We start from the raw sequence: 19,563 nt of genomic DNA on the forward strand, positions 1-19,563 counted from the left end.
TGCATGCAAGACGGCCCAAGAATCTCACAGAACTAGAAGCCTTTTGCTAGGACGAATGGGCAAAAATCCCCCAAACAAGAATTGAAAGACTTTTAGCTGGCTACAGAAAGTGTTCACAAGCTGTGATACTTGTCAAAGGGGTTACTAAGTACTGACCATGCAGGGTGCCCAAACTTTTGCTTTGGGCTCTTTTCCATTTTTGTTATTTTGAAACTGTAGAAGATGGAAATTTTTTTTAAAAAAAGTAATCTTGCTTAAAATATTAAAGAAATGTGTCATCTTTAACTTTATGCCTTTTATAAATCAGGTCATGTTTTACTCGCTTAGCTATTCACAGTAACAGAAATTTTTACCAGGAGTGCCCAGGCTTTTGCATTCCACGGTATGTAAACCCAACCTCCCCTTCTCAAAGAATATTCTTCTGAGTACAGGAGGAAGAGATGTCAAAAAGGCAATGTTACGATAGTCATGGAGGATTTCAATACGCAAGTAGATTGGGAACATCAGGTTGCTGGTGGATCCCAAGAGGGGGAATTTGTAGAATGCCTATGAGATAACCTTTTAAAGCAGTTCAAGTTACAACCCTCTAGGAGATTAGATATTTTGGATTGAATGTTGTGCGAAGAACCAGAATAGATTTGAGAGCTTGAGGTAAAGGAACTCTTAGGAACCAGTGTTTATAAAATGATAGCATTCACCCTACAGATTCAGAAAGTGAAGCTAAAGTGAGGATGTATCAGTATTACAGTGGAGTAAAGGGAATTACAGAGGCGTAAGAGAGGAAATAGCCAAAATTGATTGGAAAAGAACACTAGCAGGGTTGATGGCAGAGCAGCAATGGCTGGAATTTCTGTGAGTAATTCAGAAAGTGCAGAATAGATACATCCCAAAGAGGTAGTATTCCAAAGTCAGAATGACCTAACTGAGGCAGACAAGAGAAGTCATCGTCAATATAAAAGCCAAAGAGAGGACATAAGATAGAGCAAAAATTTGTGGGAACTTAGAGGATTGGAAGCTTTTTTAAAAAAAACAACAGAAGACAAACTAAAAAGTCATAAAAAAGGAAACAATGGAATATAAAAGTAAACTGAGGCAAGAGGCCAGAGTGGGGAAACGAAGAAGTTGTAAGAAGGAGGGAGTAAATTGCTGGAAGTTGGAGAAATCAATGTTTGTGCCATCAGATTGGAGGCTACCTAGACAGAATATGAGATGTTGCTCCTCCTATATGAATGGTTTCATCATGACAGAAGAGATGTCCAAGATATCAGAATGGGAAAGGGCATAGGAATTGGACACTGAGATTCCACTTTCTGTGGTTGGAGCTGAAATGCTCGCCAAAGCAGCCCCCAATCTACATTGAGTCTCACCAATGTACCTATTTTCCTCATTTGCCTATCACCTCTTCCTGGTGCCTCTCCTTCTTCCCTTTCATCCATGGTGCACTCTCCTCTCCTATCAGATTCCTTCTTTCCCCAACCCTTTGCCTTTTCCACTTATCACATCCCAGCTTCTTTCTTCATCCCGACCCCCCCTTCCCCTGCCAACCTTCCTGGTTTCACCTAATACCTTCTTAGTTTGTCCTGCTTCCTCTTCCTCTGCCTCTTTATTTTGGCATCTTTCCCCATCCTTTCCAGTCCTGATGAAGTGTCTCGGCCCAAAACAAGAACTGTTTATTTATTTTCATAGATGTTGCCTGATATGCTGAGTTTCTCCAGCATTTTGTGTGTGTTGTTGCTAATAATGAAAACTTAATCCTTATCTTCAGCTGTAATGCTGAAAGGGGATGGGGAAAAAAAGAGAAAGTTCAAGAGCCCTTCACTAACCAGACATGACAATATTAACCAAAACCAATGCACCAAGGTTTCATCACTGATGCATTGCAGTAATTAGCAGCACTCTCTCCTTTGGGGATAAAATGGTGGGCGAAGGGATGAAAACTCTGTATAACTCAGCCTGAGTTACTATTACTGATCCTTGTTATGCACCATTTGGTCCTACAGGGAGGTAAAGTTATATCGGTGCCATGCACTTTTGAATCCTGAGTGGTAGAAATGTTGGCTGTTGAATGGTGAGAGTGACTTTTGTGCCATGTCAAACAGATGATAATCAATTGTAAAATATGACCCAATTCCTGTTTTCAATACCCATTCAATTAACTTATCATTGTTTTTACATTCTGCAGAAAGGGGTTGCAGTAGATACCAGAAGGATACTTTGTTGACAGCTTGCATCATTTTGCAACAGTTATTTGAAAATGACCTATTGTTAAATGCAAAACCATAACATTTCTATATTATAATATTGATTAGATGCTGTACATTGACACCTGGTAATCATTACTGTAATCTTCCTTACTCTAAACTTCAAATTCATTTCTCGCATCAAGCTACGATAAAGGAAGGACGGGTGAAAAGAATAAAGATCAAGAACCCATTTCTTTAGTCTTATTTATTTGTCCCAAATTATTCTCCTCTTTGTGAAAGGTGCCAACTTACACTGATAAGATTCCAGACAGTTCTTATGTGCATCTTTGTGTTTCACAGCTTATTTATCTGTGTACAGTGATGCTGATATTCCTGCTTTGTGCATCTCACTGAGGCAAACTTTACAACAGCAGCCCACACTGTTGGTTTCTCATTCATATGTGGAATGAAAGTTGCCTCTAGACTTGCATTCTCTGGGTCACCTATTGATAATTAACCTGATTATCTGACCTAATTTTTCACTTGCAGTGCTTGTGATTTCTACACAAGCTGGTTGGTACATGTCCAAAAATAGAATGTGACTATATCTCAGGCATACTAACTTTTTTGTAGTCTGCTTTGGAAGTTCCTGATAGGATGCCATTGTAGGAGTTTCTTTCAAAAGCTGGCTAAAAATGAGGTCACGGTCCTTGAACTTTAACTATTGTCTTTCAGAGTTCAGATCTTTATTGAGCCAGAAGCAGTACGGAGTGTTGCGTATTTTTCTGATGGTGATGCGAGGGCAGCTTTAAATGGACTTCACCTTGCAATTCAGGCAAAGATTGCAGAAGCGAAAAAACAACAGAACAATAATGGGCAACAAAGTACTCCAACAAGGAAGATTATTATTAAAGAAACACAGATAAAGGAGGGACTTCAAAGGTCACATTTACTATACGATCGAGCAGGTAAAATCTTTATACGTTGAACTGAAAACCCTTGCCAGTATACTAAAGGTGTATTCTTGAAGTAGTAATTTCAGGTAAAGTAAAACCCTGATAATCTAGCACCCTTTAGACTTTGCCAGGCTGGTTAATTTTCTGGAGTACGTATTGTATGTTACTATGTTAATACCCAAACACTTACACTTCATTTTTGCTTTACATATTATAAAATAGTACAATTAAATTCTCCAGTGAGTTTAAAGGCAGCAGGAAATGTACAAGTGCTTCATTGCAAACTAGTTATGATCCCGAATGCTGGTGTTCTAGACCCTAAACCCAGCTCTGGTTGCACAGCTAGTTCATGCTCTGTCATATTCCAGTCTAATAAGTGAGCCAGGTGGCTGACCATCAGGATTTCCAAGCAATCGAATGCTGGATTATGGAGTTTTACTGTAAATGTCAGTAATAAATATCTTTTTAATCCTCACTTTACCTTTGTATGTTCTCTCTAAGTTCCACCAAATAATTTTCTGTGATATAGGATGCCATTTGAAGCAAGGGTACATTTTACCAATGTAAAGGTAAGCTACTGGAAGTGAAAAGTAGTTCCTGGAACTGTAACCCAAAGTAGGCTTTGAACAATGTACAGTATAAGAATGTTGTAAAGGTTAGTTTATTGTTTGAGTATATGAAGTTATCTCAATACCAGCAGCAATAACAAATGCATTTATATAGTGCATGTTCAAGTAGAAAAAATGTTATATAGTTATTAATGATACAGAGCCAAAAATTGGAAAGGATGACTAAAATAGTTTGGTTAAAAAGCTTAGATTCTTTAGAATAGAGGGGCAAGTAGTATGAGATCACTTTACCTAAAGGATAAAATGTGACACTTGTAGTTTAACTAGCAAACAAGATAAATAGTGATAAAGTCACCAAGTCAATTACCATGTAATACCTGTTTACTTCAAAGGTGAGGAACATTATAATTGTATATCAGCATTACACAAAACCATGCGGGCCTCAGATGAGAAGTCTGCTCTCTATTGGCTGGCCAGGATGCTGGAAGGTGGCGAGGATCCCCTATATGTTGCGAGGCGACTGATACGATTTGCCAGTGAAGATATAGGTAAGATTTCAGTATGGCAAAGCCAAATCTTTGAATTTAGTAATGGTCAGTTGAGTGGAGAGAATGGGTCTGTACTAACTTTGGAAGAATGAGGGGATTTCATTGAAACCCACAAACTATTTGAAGGCCTAGATAGAGTGGATGTGGAGAGGACATTTCCAACAATGGGAGAGCCTGGGACCAGAAGGGACAACCTCAGAATAAAAGGATGTGCCTTTAGAACAGAGATGAGGAGGAATTTCTTTAGAGAAAATTTATTGCCAGGAATGGCAGTGGAATTCAAGTCATTGGGTATATTTAAACTGGAGATTGATTGGTTTATGATTAGTAAGGACATCAAAGGTTATGGGGTGAAGGTAGGAGAATAGGTTGAGAGGAAAAATAATCCACCATGATCAATCACCAGAACAAACTTGGTGGGCTGAATGGCCTAATTCTGCTCTGAAGTCATATGGATCAGCTGTATAATTTAAATAATCATAAGCTTTAGTGCTCCTTTTTGTGAAGTTCAGTGTTTTATTGTGTTAAAATATTATAAAATTGAGGAATATAATGTAAATTTTTTAGCTATCCTATGATACCTCTTTTAGCTAAAATGAATTACATAAAATGAATTGTCTAAGGACAGTTTACGACATACAGGAATGAGACTGCAGATTACGTTGTTCCCTTCCTATGATTGTATTAACATTTATTGTTAACAGAATATTTTCTTAATTATAACTAAATTTCTTAGCAAGTTAATTATTTGCCATAAAGTTGTTGTAGGTCCTTTTAAAATGCATGCCAGTTTAAAGTGAGATCTCTTTATACCTGGAGTTGGTGTATAAACATGACAAGCATGCGCTGGAGTTAAGTCCCTGTGGTGTAGGTCTTCACAGTTGAACTGACAGACTTATTTGCATGTGAACAATTTTGTGCCAAATTACATGTGGTTGTTTTTCCAGGAAGATTTATCCCGTTATGCTTTAATAGGAATACAATTAGATGAATTGTATTCCTGTTGAATCTATAATTTTAAAAATTCAAGTAAAATAATATAACATTTCTCTTCTGATAGGTTATTGAAATACTTTGTTCCTTATATACACCATTTCCACTTAACAGTGGGGTTAATTTCTAACTGGGAGTAGTGGAGGAACATTCAAACAAGCTGCTGTGCCTAACATTTGGTTTAGATCCTAGTTCTGACAAAATTAAGCATTTAGTGTGACTGTGTGGTTGATTCAAAGCACGTAGTGTTTAAAAATAATTCTGCCAAATCATTTCATGAAATTTTATAAAGTAATATTAAAAATAATAATGAATTGATTTCACCCTTTCTTGTGCAAAGAGAATCTGTTGCAATTATTTTTGTATGAATTCATGGTATTCTAGTTCAGGATTTCTCTCCCAAGTGCTTATTTCCATCTTGGAGAAAACCAGGACAAACTATACCTAACAGAAAATGAACTAAAGAATGAGTTCCACATGGAGCAGCTTGCCAGTGTAGGATCCAGAAATAGTTATGCGTGTGATCCCACTTTCATAGAGCACCTTCATCTGTGTATTTACATCAAGCTGCTTTTGGCTCCTGTTATTCTGGCAGTTTCTTGTTCCTTCCTTTTGACTTTTTGATCATTTTATTTTCACCATTGACATCTATTCAGGTAAAAATTTTGCTGTCTAGTTCTAACATTGTTTATGTAGAAAAAATTTAGGAGAGTATTAATATTTCAGTAACACTTTCAGACTCTGAAATTGTACTTCATATTCTGCACTATAACAGTATAATTATATCTGTTTTAAATAAATATTTGATGTTTTTACAATGACTGAGAAATGCTATATTAAATTCAGCTGTCACTTTATAATCTTTTATAGGACTTGCGGATCCTTTGGCTCTGACCCAGGCAGTATCTGCTTACCAAGGCTGTCATTTTATAGGGATGCCTGAATGTGAGGTATTTTAATATTTTAATCCTGTCTCTGTACTTGTATCAGGAACACAATTATCTTGTATTTTCTAAATTCTTTGTTGGGCAATATACTCTATAAGGCCATCAGCTAGATTCAGCCATTCTATACAAAATCGGCATCAAAACTTTTAATGTACTTAAACCCGCAAGAATGCTGTTACTTAGTTTGTAAAACTGTATTTATTTAGGCATGATCTCTATTTACTTTAGGACATCCTATTACAGTAGTTTACAGAATATCAGAAGTTGATGTTTGTACACAGCTTAATATATATTTTAACTTAAAGGTTTCCATTTTAAGGGTGTTACCCATGAGATTAAGCGATTATTTCATACATCAAGACTTTAGTTTCTAACTATACTCTTATAAATTAAAAACTAATGACATAGGCTTCGCTTCCAGATGAGCTCAACACGGTCTATGCTTACTTTGACTGTCAAAACATAGAGGAACCATTTTGAACTCCCACCACCCCCCCCCCCCCCCGATAATCCTATGATTTCAGTCTCTAAGGCTGTCATGCGAGTGACAGGAGAGTGACCAGTGGAAAGCATCCAGCTCAGATGGGATGCCTGGCCAAGTACTAAAGACCTGGGCTGACCACATGGCTGCAGTGTTCACTGAGATCTTTAACCTCGCGCTTTGACAATCTGAGGTACCCACCTGCTTCATTTGTACTGATGCCTAAGAAGAAGGTGGTAACCTGCCTCAATGTCTATCCTCCAATAACACTTGCATCTCAGTGATAAAATGTTTTGAGAGTTTGGTGATGAAACATATCAACTATCTGAGAAGCGCCTTGTATCTGCTCCAATTTGCCTACCAACTCAATAAGTCCACAGCATGTGCTGTCTCATTGGCACCTCACTCAACTCTGAAACATCTGTTTAGCGATTATGCATACATCAGGATGCTCTTTATCGACAACAGCTCAGCATTCAATATTATTATTCCCCTCAAAACTAATCATAAGCTTCAAGACCTTGTGCAATTGGATCTTCGATTTCCTCACTTGTACAACACCAATCACTTTGGATTGTCAGCAATATCTCATCCACTATCTCCATCGGCACAGATGCACCACAAGGCCGTGTGCTTAACGCCCTGTGTTACTTGGTTTACACGTATGACTGTGTGGCTAAGTGCACTGATTCAAGTTTTCTGATGGAACCACTGTAATAGTGCTGACTGTTGTTGCTTGAATGAAATTATTGGAGAGAGTTACTGGTAGATACAAAGCAGCTTCTTTATTCTACAAAACAAGGTACAGCAGGCATCATACAGAGACGCCTTTGGTGGAAAGGTCTGCCGGCTCAATGTGGGGCTCAATATTTATTTGCTAAAAACAAAGGACAATTCCATATTTACAAGTATAGACAATGCTTTCTTTTGAAGCTACATACAAACTTCACACCTTCTGATACGCATCCATCCCACAGGCGCCAGCAGTGTCTAGACTGGGCTTTTAGGAATCCATTGTTCCAAACTGAATCCACTATACATTTATGTGGTATTTTACATGCTAAACATAAAGGACAATTCCATATTTACAAAGTATAGATAATGCTGTCTTTGACACTGCACGCAAACTTCACACCTTCTGGTTCACATCCAACCCACAGATGGCAACATCGTCTCTGGACTGGGATTCACAGCTTTTAGGAAATGCATTGTTACAAAATGAATCCATAATACATTGTCAAAGGAACAGAATTCTGGTGGCCAAAGCCATTTGCTAAATGTAAATTACCTAAAGCCAAAAATCACTCTTTAACATTGATGGATCAGCATATAGGAAGGAGATTGAACATCTGGCTGAGTGGTGTCACAACAACAACCTCTTATTCAATGTTAGCAAGACCGGGGAGTTGATTATTGACATCAGGAGGAGGAAACCAGAGGTTCATGAGGCAGTCTTCATCTGGGGATCAGAAGTGGAAAGGGTCATCAACTTTAAATTTCTCGGTGTTATCATTTTGGAGGACATGTCCTGGGTGAGTGCAATTATGAATAAAGCATGACAGTGTCTCCACTTCCTTAGGAGTCTGCGAAGATTCGGCATGACAGCTAAAACTTTGACTAACTTTTGTAAATGTGTGGTGGAGAGTATATAGGCTGGTGGCATCACAGCCTAGTATGGAAATACCAATGCCCTTTAATGGGAAATCCTACAAAAAGTAATGGATATGGCCTGGTCCATCTCGGGTAAAGCTGTCCCCACCATTGAGTACATCTACACAGAGCGTTGTTGCAGGAAAGCAGCATCCGTCATCAGAGACCCACAACACCCAGGTCATGCTCTCTTCTCACTGCTTCTATCAGGTTGAAGATACAGGAGCCTCAGGACTCGCACCACCATTTTCAGGAACAGTTATTACCCCTCAACCATCAGGCTCTTGAACCCAAGGGGGTAACTTTATTCAACTTCATTTCTTCATTTGCCCCATCTTTGAAATGTTCTGACAACCTATGGACTCGCTCTCTTAATCTCATGTTTTCGATATTTATTGCTTATTTATTATTATTCCTTACTACTTTTTGTATTTGCACAGTTTGTTTGTTGTATTTTGAACTGGTGTATCCCAGTTGGTATGGTCTTTCATTAATTCTATTATGATTATTGGATTTATTGAGTATGCCTGCAAGAAAATGAATTTCAGGGTTGTATAGATAGATATGTACTTTATTGATCCCAAAGGAAATCAGTGTCACAGTAGCATTACAAGTGCACAGATATAAATATTACAAGGGAAGTAGAAAGAATAAAAGATAAGTTACCTCATACAATCTAACAGGAGAAGGTCATCACTTCCATGGCTATAGGTTGATTCATTACAGAGCCTAATGGCTGAGGGTAAGAATAATCTCATCTCATATTGTGATCTTAGGAGCAGTGTAGTTATCTTGGTCTATTACTAAAAGTGCTTCTTTGTTCAGCCAAGTTGGCATGCTGAGGGTGAGAAACAGTGTCCAGGGTTGCTAGGGTTTTCTATAGGGTCCTTTTTTTTTCTACCACAACCTCCAGTGTGTCCAGTTTTACTCCTATATCAGAGCCCCCTTCTAATCATTTTATTGAGCCTGTTGACATCACCTGTGTTCATGCCATTGCCCCAGCGCACCACTGCATAGAAGGGCCTTCACATATTCTACCAGGTACTATACCAGGGTCCTGAAGGGTCTTGGCCTGGAACATCGACTGTACTCTTTTTTTTCTCATAGATGCTGCCTGGCCTGCTGAGTTCCTCCAGCATTTTGTGTGTGTTGCAGAGAATTTCTGCAGATGAAATGACTCATTGTCATATCTGAAGTCTGAGGTATACAGGGTAAACAGAAAAAGAGCTGATACAGTTCCCTTTGGGGCCCCAGTGTGGCAGGCATTGCTATAAGTTAAGGCCTTTTTTATTGCCATAAGCTATAGGTTAAGACCTACAAGTATCTGGGAGTACAGTTAGACGAGAAGCTAGACTGGACTGCCAACACAGATGCCTTGTGCAAGAAGGCACAGAGTCGACTGTACTTCCTAAGAAGGTTGGCGTCATTCAATGTCTGTAGTGAGATGCCGAAGATGTTCTATAGGTCAGTTGTGGAGAGCGCCCTCTTCTTTGTGGTGGCGTGTTGGGGAGGAAGCATTAAGAAGAGGGACGCCTCACGTCTTAATAAGCTGGTAAGGAAGGCGGGCTCTGTCGTGGGCAAAGTACTGGAGAGTTTAACATCGGTAGCTGAGCGAAGGGCGTTGAGTAGGCTACGGTCAATTATGGATAACTCTGAACATCCTCTACATAGCACCATCCAGAGACAGAGAAGCAGTTTCAGCGACAGGTTACTATCGATGCAATGCTCCTCAGACAGGATGAAGAGGTCAATACTCCCCAATGCAATTAGGCTTTACAATTCTACCGCCAGGACTTAAGAACTTTTTAAAAGCTGTTATTAATGCTTTTTGAGATAGTGATTTAGATGCATATCATATTTTTTACTGAGTTAAGTATTGTATGTAATTAGTTTTGCTACAACAAGTGTATGGGACATTGGAAAAAAAGTTGAATTTCCCCATGGGGATGAATAAAGTATCTATCTATCTATCTATCTATCTATCATAAGCTGCACAACTCTGAAGCCGCACAAGCTGGCCTGCCAGTCAGGTGGTCCGTTATCCACGAAACAATTGAAATGTCAATCTGCATTGAATGGAGCTTTCCCCTCTGCAATGAGGGCTGTGTGGTATTGAAGGCACTTGAGAAATCAAAGAACATGATCCTTAGGGTGCTGCCCTACTTATCCAAATGGGAGTAGGCTCTGTTCAGCAGGTAGATGACAGCATTGTTGACTCCAGTGTGCTCCTGCTAGCCTAACTGCAGGGATCAAGGGCTGATCTGACCAGGCGTTGGAGGTGAGCAAGGACCAGCTTCTCTAGGGTCTTCATGATATGTGAGGTCAGGGCCACTCGATGGTAGTCATCCAAGACTTTTGGTTGACCCTTTTTGGATACATATATACTGTCACATATATATACTTTGATAATAAATTTACTTTGAACTTTGAATTCAAAGCATTATGTCACAAAATCTAAAAAGACTATCTGCGAACTTTACTAGTTTGAGCATTTTTAGGAGCTAAATGTTAGTTGAAAAGCATTCTGAATTTCTTATAGCCACAAAAGGTGAAAGTCCATACTTACAGTTGATTTGTAATTAGTCAAAATTGTCCATCATCTCCCAGCTTCGTAAACAATAACAGCTGCTGCTTTTAAAGTTCAGAACAAAAGAAATTTTTGTTAATTTTTTAAAAAGCTTATGGCGTCGTTCATATTCTTTGAACGTGTAAACTACATCACAAAGTACTTTTGAATTGTGGTCACTGCTGCAGAAGAGCAGCCAATTTGTGTTCTGCAGCATACAACAAACGACAATATAATGCTGGCCGATAACCTTTTTAGTGTCGTTGGTTAAGGTTTGAAAATTGAACATTGAAGCACTATTCTTCTAATTATACTGTCTAAATTTTTATGGTGACTACAGCAGCAGCTGAAATATCTATTAAAAACAGTCAAGTTCAGTTTTATTGTTATATGCATACATGGAATTATAAATACCATGAAAATAATTTTTTTTGCAGCAGCAACACAGTACGTTATAAATATGACATATGCTAACAGAAACTTAAATTATTATAAATTACACCTACCTTACAGAACAAATTAAAACTTGCAATGCTAGTGCAAATTGATTAAATGAAAAAAATATTACCTTTATTTGTCACTTATACGTTGAAACATACAGTGATGAAATGCATTGTTTTGTTTCAACAGCTAACACAGGCTGTGAATGTGTTAGGAGCAGCCTGCAAGGGTTGCCATGTTTCTGCCAACATAACAAAGTTCAGTGTAAATTTTAACATCAAAGTACATATATGTGACCATATACAACCCAGAGATTCATTTTCTTGTGGCCATACAAAACTAATCTATAGAATTGTAACCATAACTGAATCGATGAAAGTCCACCCAACTAGGGCATTCAGCCAGAGTGGAGATGATAACAAACTGTGCAAATGCAAAAAGAAGAAACAATAATATAGATTAATAAGCAATAAATATCAAGAACATGAAATGAAGAGTTCTGGAAAGTGAGTCCATTGGGAGTGGGAACATTTCAATGATGGGGCAAGTAAAGTTATCCCATTTGTTCAAGAGCCTGATGGTTGAGGGGTAGTAATTGTTCCTAAGCATGATGGTGCAAGTCCTAAGATTCCTGTACCAACTTCCTGATGGCAGAAGCGAGAAGAGAGCATGTCCTGGGTGGTGGGACCACACTTACTAACTCTAACCCATAAGTCTTTGGAATGTGGGAAGAAACCCACGTGGACATGGAAATTGAGTGAGATAAATAGAAAGAGTGTTGGAGTTTTTGAGATTGGTTAAAGAACAATAGCAGGAGGGAAGAAGTTGTAACTGAACCTTGATTGAGGGGTAGAGGGCCAGAATCGGATGGCAGGAGTCCCCAATGATGATTGTCACCTTGCTGAGACGTTGCGTCTTGTTGATGCCTCAGTGATGGGGAGAGCTGTGCATGTGTTGGAACTGACTGAGTCCACTGTTCTATGGAGTCTCTTGCATTCCTGTGCATTGGAGTTTCCATACCAGGTCATGATGCTTTCCACTCCACATGTAAAAGTTTGTCAGAGTCTTTGATGACATACTGAATCTTCTTGAACTTTTAAAAAGGGGAGATTTGCGCACTAACTTAATGGTGGCGTCTCTGTGCTGGACCCAGGATAGGGCCTTCAAGATAGTGACACCCAAGAATTTGAAGCTGCTCACACTTACTACTGCACACCATTTAATAAAGACTAATGTGTGTTCACCTGACTTGAAAGTCCTCAATTAGTTCCAGGATTTTGCCGATGTTCAGTGCAAGATTTATATTATGATGCCATTCAACGTTCTGGCCTACCTCACTTCTGCATGTTGCTGTCCATGATTATGCCAGTGGTGAATTTATAGATGGCATTGGAGCTATGCTTAGCCTTGTTGTCAGAGGTATGGAGAAAGTCTAGCATGGGGCTAAACGTGCAACACTGAGGTGCATTTGTGTTGATGATCAGTGAAGAACACGTGAGGTTTCCAATCTGCAGTGATTGTAGTCTCTCAATGAGGAAGTTGAGGATCTAATTGCAAGGATAGATACAGAGGCCCAGGTCTTGATCATGACTTTTGAGGGGTTTATATTGTTGATCATTGAGCTGTAGTCAGTATTCCAGTTGTCCAGGTAGCATTTCATCACAATAAGTCCACAAGACATAGAAGCAGAGTTAGGTCATTTGGCCCATCAAGTTTAATCCGCTATTCAGTCATTGCTGAACTTGTATTTTCCCCCTCCTCAGCCCCACTGCCTGGCCTTCTCCCCGTAACCTTTGTTACCATGGCCAATCAGAAACATATCACTCTGTACCTTAAGTACACCTCTAACTACTTGGTGTCCACTGCTGCCTATGGTAACAGATTCCATAAGTTCATCACCCTCCGGCTAAGGAAATTACTCCACATCCCTGTTTTAAATGGAAGCCCCTCTATCTTGTGGCTGTGCCCTCTTGTCCTAGACTCCCCCACCATGAGAAGCACCCTTTCCACATCTAATCTGTGCAGGCCTTTCAGTGTCTGAAAGGTTTCATTGAGGTCCCCCCTCATCCTTCTAAATTCCAGCAAGTACAGTCGGCCCTCCTTATCCGCGGGTTCCGCATGCATGGATTCAACCAACCACGGATCAGGAAAACCTGGAATTCTCTCTCCAGCACTTGTTCTTTGAGCATTGTTTGGTTGCTACATTGTTCCTGTGAAAAAAATGGCTCCGAGAAAGCAATTATGTGATCAAAGCAATTCCTCAAAGGCTAAGAGGGAGCATACAGTGCTGTCTCTCGCCGAGAAAGTAGAAATCTTAGATCTTTTGAAAAGTGGCGTGTCGCTTGCCGAAGTGGTCCTCGGCCCTCAACCTCCACAGATCCTGACTTTAGTATTATTGAGCCTCCTCCAAAGCATCCTTATTCCCTAAATAAGACAGTGTAACAACTATTTGCATGGCATTTCCATTGTATTAGGTATAAGTACTGTAATCTAGAGATGATTAAAAGAACTACTCGTTGTTTGAGCATTGTTTGCCTCGCGTCTCATTCGCTATTTGTGTTGTGAGCGAGAGGAAGCAGTTTAAGGCTAGTAAGGGATGGCTGGCTAGCTGTGTAAAGCACTACAGCCTCAAGAACTTAAAGATCACGGGAGAATCGGGATCGGCTGATGCTGAGGCAGCATCAGCGTTCCCAGAAAAGCTACGCTGGTTGTGTCTGTATTGAACATGTACAGACTTTTTTTCTTGTCATTATTCCCTAAACAATACAGTACAACAGCTATTTACATAGCATTACATTGTATTAAGTATTATAAGTAATTCAGAGATGATTCAAAGTATACGGGGAGGATGTGTGTAGGTTATATGCAAATACTATGCCATTTTATATAAGGAACTTGAGCATCTGTGTTTTTTGGTATCCGCGGTGGCGCTGGAACCAATCTCCCGCAGATAAGGAGGGTTGACCGTACAGACCCAGAACCATCAAACATTCCTCATATTTCCTTTTATTTCCTGAATCAAATTTTTGAACCTCCTCTGGACCCTCTCCAATATCAGCACATCTTTTAGATAAGGAGCCCAAAACTGTTCACAGTACTCAAGTTGAGGCCTCCCCAGTGCCTTATAAAGCCTCAGCATCACATTCCTACTCTTATATTCTAGACTGGTGGTCGATCGCGATAAACTGGTCGATCTTTGAGACTTTCCCAGTAGATCCCAGGAAAAAAAAAGGAAAAATAAATACACAAATACTGTTGAGAGATTGTTTCCGGGTTGCGGGGTTTTAGTTCCGTTCCTTCTGCCCAGTGTGCATGTGTGTAGCTCCCCCGCACTACACAGTGTAATTCAATGGTCCCCAACCACCGGGCCGCGAGGAAACAATATGAGTCAGCTGCACTTTTCCTCATTCCCTGTCACGCCCACTGTTGAACTTGAACGCACAAGGTTATCAGTCGCCTAAACGCAGTGATACCCTCACACCAGTGTTCGCCTCACACGGCCGGCGGGAAATGCCGATGCTACTGGCCTGGAGCGTGGCTGGAAGGAAGCGCCGTTGGTACTGGCCTGGAGTGCGGACAGATGGGCGCCGCCTCTAAACCTGTTCACCACACCGAATGTTCGTGGGGAACCAGGCGCTAAAATATTCGCAGCCGACCTAATTCGGGCTCAAAGTTTCTTAAGTATCAGAGCAGCTACCACACTGCGATCTACTAAAACAAACTTTTGTCAGCCAATAGATCCTACGGGGGGGCAGGCCTGTCACACTCCTCACTCGGTCGGTTGCTCTGTCCGGACTGCGACCGCCGCGGCCCCAGCACGGAGACCTCTCTGGCCCTGACCTTGTCTTCTCACCCCACCCACGACCAGCCACACCTGGCCAAGGCGTCTGGCAGTGGGTGGGCGGAGGCTGCAGTTTGGGCTGGGAGGCTGTCCGAGGCAATGAAACCCTCAAAACGGCTTCAGTACTCTGAGTCCAAGCACCCCGCACTTAAAGACAAATGCATTGAGATTTTTCAGCAGAAAAAAACGTGAACAAGCGGGACAGAAACTAAGTGCCGAGAGCTGTGAAAAAATTGTGGAATGGACTGTAGGAACCTGTATCGGTGTATTCCAGTCGTGTTTAACACCAACCCCACCCCCGGTCGGCTGGTCCGCAAGAATATTGTCAATATTAAACAGGTCCGCGGTGCAAAAAAGGGTGGGTATCTCTGGGTGGGTATAGCTACATTATTTTTACTTCCGGGTTGCAGGGTTTTACTTCCGGTCTTTTCTGCCGAGGTAGGGGATCTTGGGCTTAAAAAGGTTGGTGACCACTATTCTAGACCTTTTGTAATGAATGCTAACGTTGTATTTGCCTTCCTCGCTACCTACATGTTAGTCTCCCCCCAGGACTCCCAAGTCCCTTTACATCTCAGATTTTTGGATTTTCTCCATTTAGAAAATATTCTGCACATTTATTTCTTCTACAAAAGTGCATGAGCATGCATTTTCCAACATTGTATTTCATTTGCCACTTCCTTGCCCATTCTCCTAATTTGTCTAATTCCTTCTGCAGCATTCCTGTTTCCTCAAAGCTACCTACCCCTCCACCAATCATCGTATCATCCACAGACTTGGCAACAAAGCCATCTATTCCATCATCTAAATCATTGATACACGGCTTAAAAAGAAGCAGTACCAACACTGACCCCTGTGACACAACTAGAGCCACACCACCCCCTCTGCCTACCTTCCGATCCCTCCGATACAATGTGTAGCCTTGGACATTCAGCTCCCAAGTACAACTTCAGTCATGATTCAGTGATGGTCGTGGCATCATACCTGACAATCTGTGAAAGTGCAACAAGATCATCCACCTTATTTCTTATATACCATGCATTGAGATCTAACACTTTGAATGTTGTATTTGCTACCCTTTTTGATTCTGCATCCCCAATGCACTTATTCTCACCCTGCTGGCTGCAATTTTGTCCTATCATCTGTCTGCCCTTCCTGACAGTCTGACGGCACACTATCTTTGCTTTTTTTTACCATCTGTCCTATCCTGAGTCCCTTCATTCCAGTTCCCACCACCCTGACAAATTAGTACCAACATGTACCAAGACATCTGGCTGTTCTTCCTCCTCCTCCAAAATGCTGTGGATGCAATCTGAGACGTCACTGGCCTTGGTACCTGGGAGGCAACGTACTGTCTAGGTGTCCCATTCACTTCCGCAAAATCTGTCTGTTACTCTGACTGTTGAGTTCCCTGTCACTACCACTCCCCTCTTCTCCCTCTTTCCCTTCTGCACCAAGGACACATGCTCAGTGCCAGTAGCCTAGTCTCAGTGGCATTCCCCTGGGAGGTCATCCCCCACAATAGTATCCAAAATGGTATGCTTATTAGTGATGAAAATGGCCACATGGGTGCTCTGCGCAACTGCCTGGTCACCTTCCCATTCCTTTTCCTGGCAGTCACCCAACTACCTGCCTCCTGCAACCTAGGGGTGACTGCTTCTCTGTAACTCCGATTGATGATATCCTCAGTCTCCTGTATAAGCCGAAGGTCATCCAGCTGCTGCTCCAGATTCCTAACACGGTCTTCAAGGAGCTGCAGCTGGATGCACTTCAGGCAGATACAGCTCCTTGATGATCTCTGGGTCTCCCAGGACTCCCAACATCTGGCATGAAGAACACTCAATGGCCGTTTCAGCGACACTAAGTATCCCTGACACAGTAAGAAAAAATAGAGAATTCCCTGGATAGCTTACCCAGAGCCAAAGCTTGACACTCCCACTGTCACCAGTGGCCCACTCCCAACAATGTCTGCACCACTTGTTCATATGTACTTTTATTTACTCCTCTGCACTGCTCTCACCGCTGATTGGGCTGCCAGACTGACACCAGACACCTGCGAACCTCTTTAAACAATCTGAGTGATACATTGAAGTATCAGCCTTGACTGTGGCGTAATCTTTTATCGCCAACAACAGAACTAAACCAATCAACAAGCCAGAGTTGCCTGATTGGCACCACTAATAAAATAGGAAGTTGTACCATTTGTGTTTGGGTCTCTGGCAAAAGATTTGAATGTTTCTTCAGGCTGTGAGGTGATGCTGATTCCAGTGATTTATGATTTCCAGACTCTTTGAGCCCAACGTGATCATTAACGTTACAGAGGAACAGGATGAACAAAAGAATTACTGGTGAAGGAAGTCTAGAAATAGATTAAGGAAAGGAATTTGAATCATAACTATTAAATGTCAAGGCTGGGAATAATTAAATTACTTGGATGTGATGATTTCCCAGGATATTAAAAGAAGTAAATGATAGAATTGCAGAATCATTGACTGTAATCTTCTGGAGCTCTTTTGTGTTCAATAGGTCTTATTGCTTAAAGTACTTAAAGTTAACATTAAGGATGTGGATATGACAAGTATTTCTTCACAGTATATCTCAGGGTACCACATGACTGGTTCTCCTATTTGAGTATAACATTGTTTTGGGAGGCATAGTTTAATTAGTAAAAATATGATTGGTTATATTTAAGATTCAGTAATGAGTATTTCTTTTAATCTTCCAGGTTATTTTGGCACAATGTGTAGCATACCTAGCTAGAGCACCAAAGTCCGTTGAGATTTACAGGGCATACGAAGCTATTAAGGAATCTGTGAGGAATCACAAGGGACCCTTGCCTTCTGTTCCACTGCATCTACGGAATGCCCCTACAAAACTCATGAAGGATCTTGGCTATGGGAAGGGTTATAAATACCCTCCAGACAATAAAATGGAGGATGGACCCTGTACAGCAACAGAGTAGGTGCTTTGTCATCGTACTTTCATTTTACCACATCTAGTAAAGACAGTTGTATTTGTTTTTGTCTACCTAATGTTAAGGAAATAAGGTACTGACCAACAAGAAAAAAAAGGAATATATCCAATGAACCATGTTTCGTGTGTGGTCAATACCTTCTGTCAATTTCATGCATAGAGCAAGATCTTTATTGAAATACTGTAAGACTTAAGAGACATGACAGTCTGTGTAGGTCTGAAAGTCAACAGGGATTCTCCTAGTCTGTTATATGCCACTTTTCTGAATGTCCTTTTAGGCATCAGAATTCCTTCCCAATTTGTGGTTCTCTCAGGGAATGATGAACATTTTAATGTATTCATGAAGAGAGATAAATAACTAAATTTATACTTAATTAAATTACACTACACTACCACAGGTTTTATCTAAAATTGTGGTAGCAATTTAAAAAAAAGAGCCCCTTCAGAATAAGAACGGTTTTTATCATACAGTTGTTACACACCATGTTCTTGACGTGAACAGGACCCCATAAATAAGAAAAAGTAAGTTAAATACAGGGAGGAAAATAGGTCACCAAATTATTCTGTATTAATAATTTATTTGCCAGTGAATTGAATTCAGACTGAATTTCTGTGTTGCTGAAATGTTGCACAGGTGCTCATAGAAGATACTTAACCACTAATTTTGTGATCTTTCTGATTAAGAGAGTCCGGAGTGGTTAGTGTTTGAAATGGAATTTATTTTTAGTTTAGCATCGGTTGCCATTTGACCTAAATGTTGAATGTTCATAACTAGCCATTCTTGGTGTTTCGCTTTACTTTCCCAGGAACTTGATTAAAAAAAAACTAGATCCTGCTTGTTGAGATGAGTTAAACTATTCCCAACTTCTGGGCTATATTATTACAGTTAATTGGCTGAGAATACAATGTGAAAAGAAATATCATTACTGTTCTGTTCGAAATTGAATGTTATTCTTCAGCGTAAAAAAAATTATTTGCCATCTTTCTGTTTGTAAAATTTAAAACTTTATGAATTGTACATTTTCTGTATTGTCCGTTATATTTTTGGTAATGTCATATATATTTTGGTAAAATACAACAGAAGTTATAGATTGAATATTTCTTGATATTGTTTCATATTATTGTCAAGTTTTGTTTGTGTTTCATTACTAGCTCGTTTAACACAAATTAAATGTGATATGCCAACCATCGTATCAACGGTATTAACTTAAAAGAAGACTATTTATGTTCTGTGTAAAACTGATAGAGGAGATGAGTTGCTGAAGTCCATTATAACCTTCCCACTACCCACATGAATAGGCTTTGCAGGTAAGCTGTCAAGCAACTAACATTATCCTGCAACTAAAGGACTTCTGAACACATGCACTCAGATGGCAAGGTATGGCAATTTCTGCTTGCCCAAGATAAAGAATTCACAA

General features: G+C 40.2%; 1 protein-coding gene across 1 annotated transcript in view; it reads left to right on the forward strand.

The window, feature by feature from the left end:
* The window catches only part of wrnip1 (WRN helicase interacting protein 1), a 59,382-nt gene extending 40,051 nt beyond the window's left edge, over nt 1-19,331 (forward strand). The window contains exons 4-7 of the mRNA XM_073024207.1: nt 2,919-3,151; nt 4,101-4,256; nt 6,120-6,199; nt 17,898-19,331. Coding sequence (XP_072880308.1) covers nt 2,919-3,151; nt 4,101-4,256; nt 6,120-6,199; nt 17,898-18,134 — 706 coding nt within the window. The 3' untranslated portion in view covers nt 18,135-19,331. The remainder of the gene's footprint in view (nt 1-2,918; nt 3,152-4,100; nt 4,257-6,119; nt 6,200-17,897) is intronic.
* The last annotated feature ends 232 nt before the right edge of the window (nt 19,332-19,563 follow it).

Source organism: Hemitrygon akajei, chromosome 20, assembly GCF_048418815.1.
Source record: "Hemitrygon akajei chromosome 20, sHemAka1.3, whole genome shotgun sequence".
Classification (NCBI taxonomy): Eukaryota; Metazoa; Chordata; class Chondrichthyes; order Myliobatiformes; family Dasyatidae; genus Hemitrygon; species Hemitrygon akajei.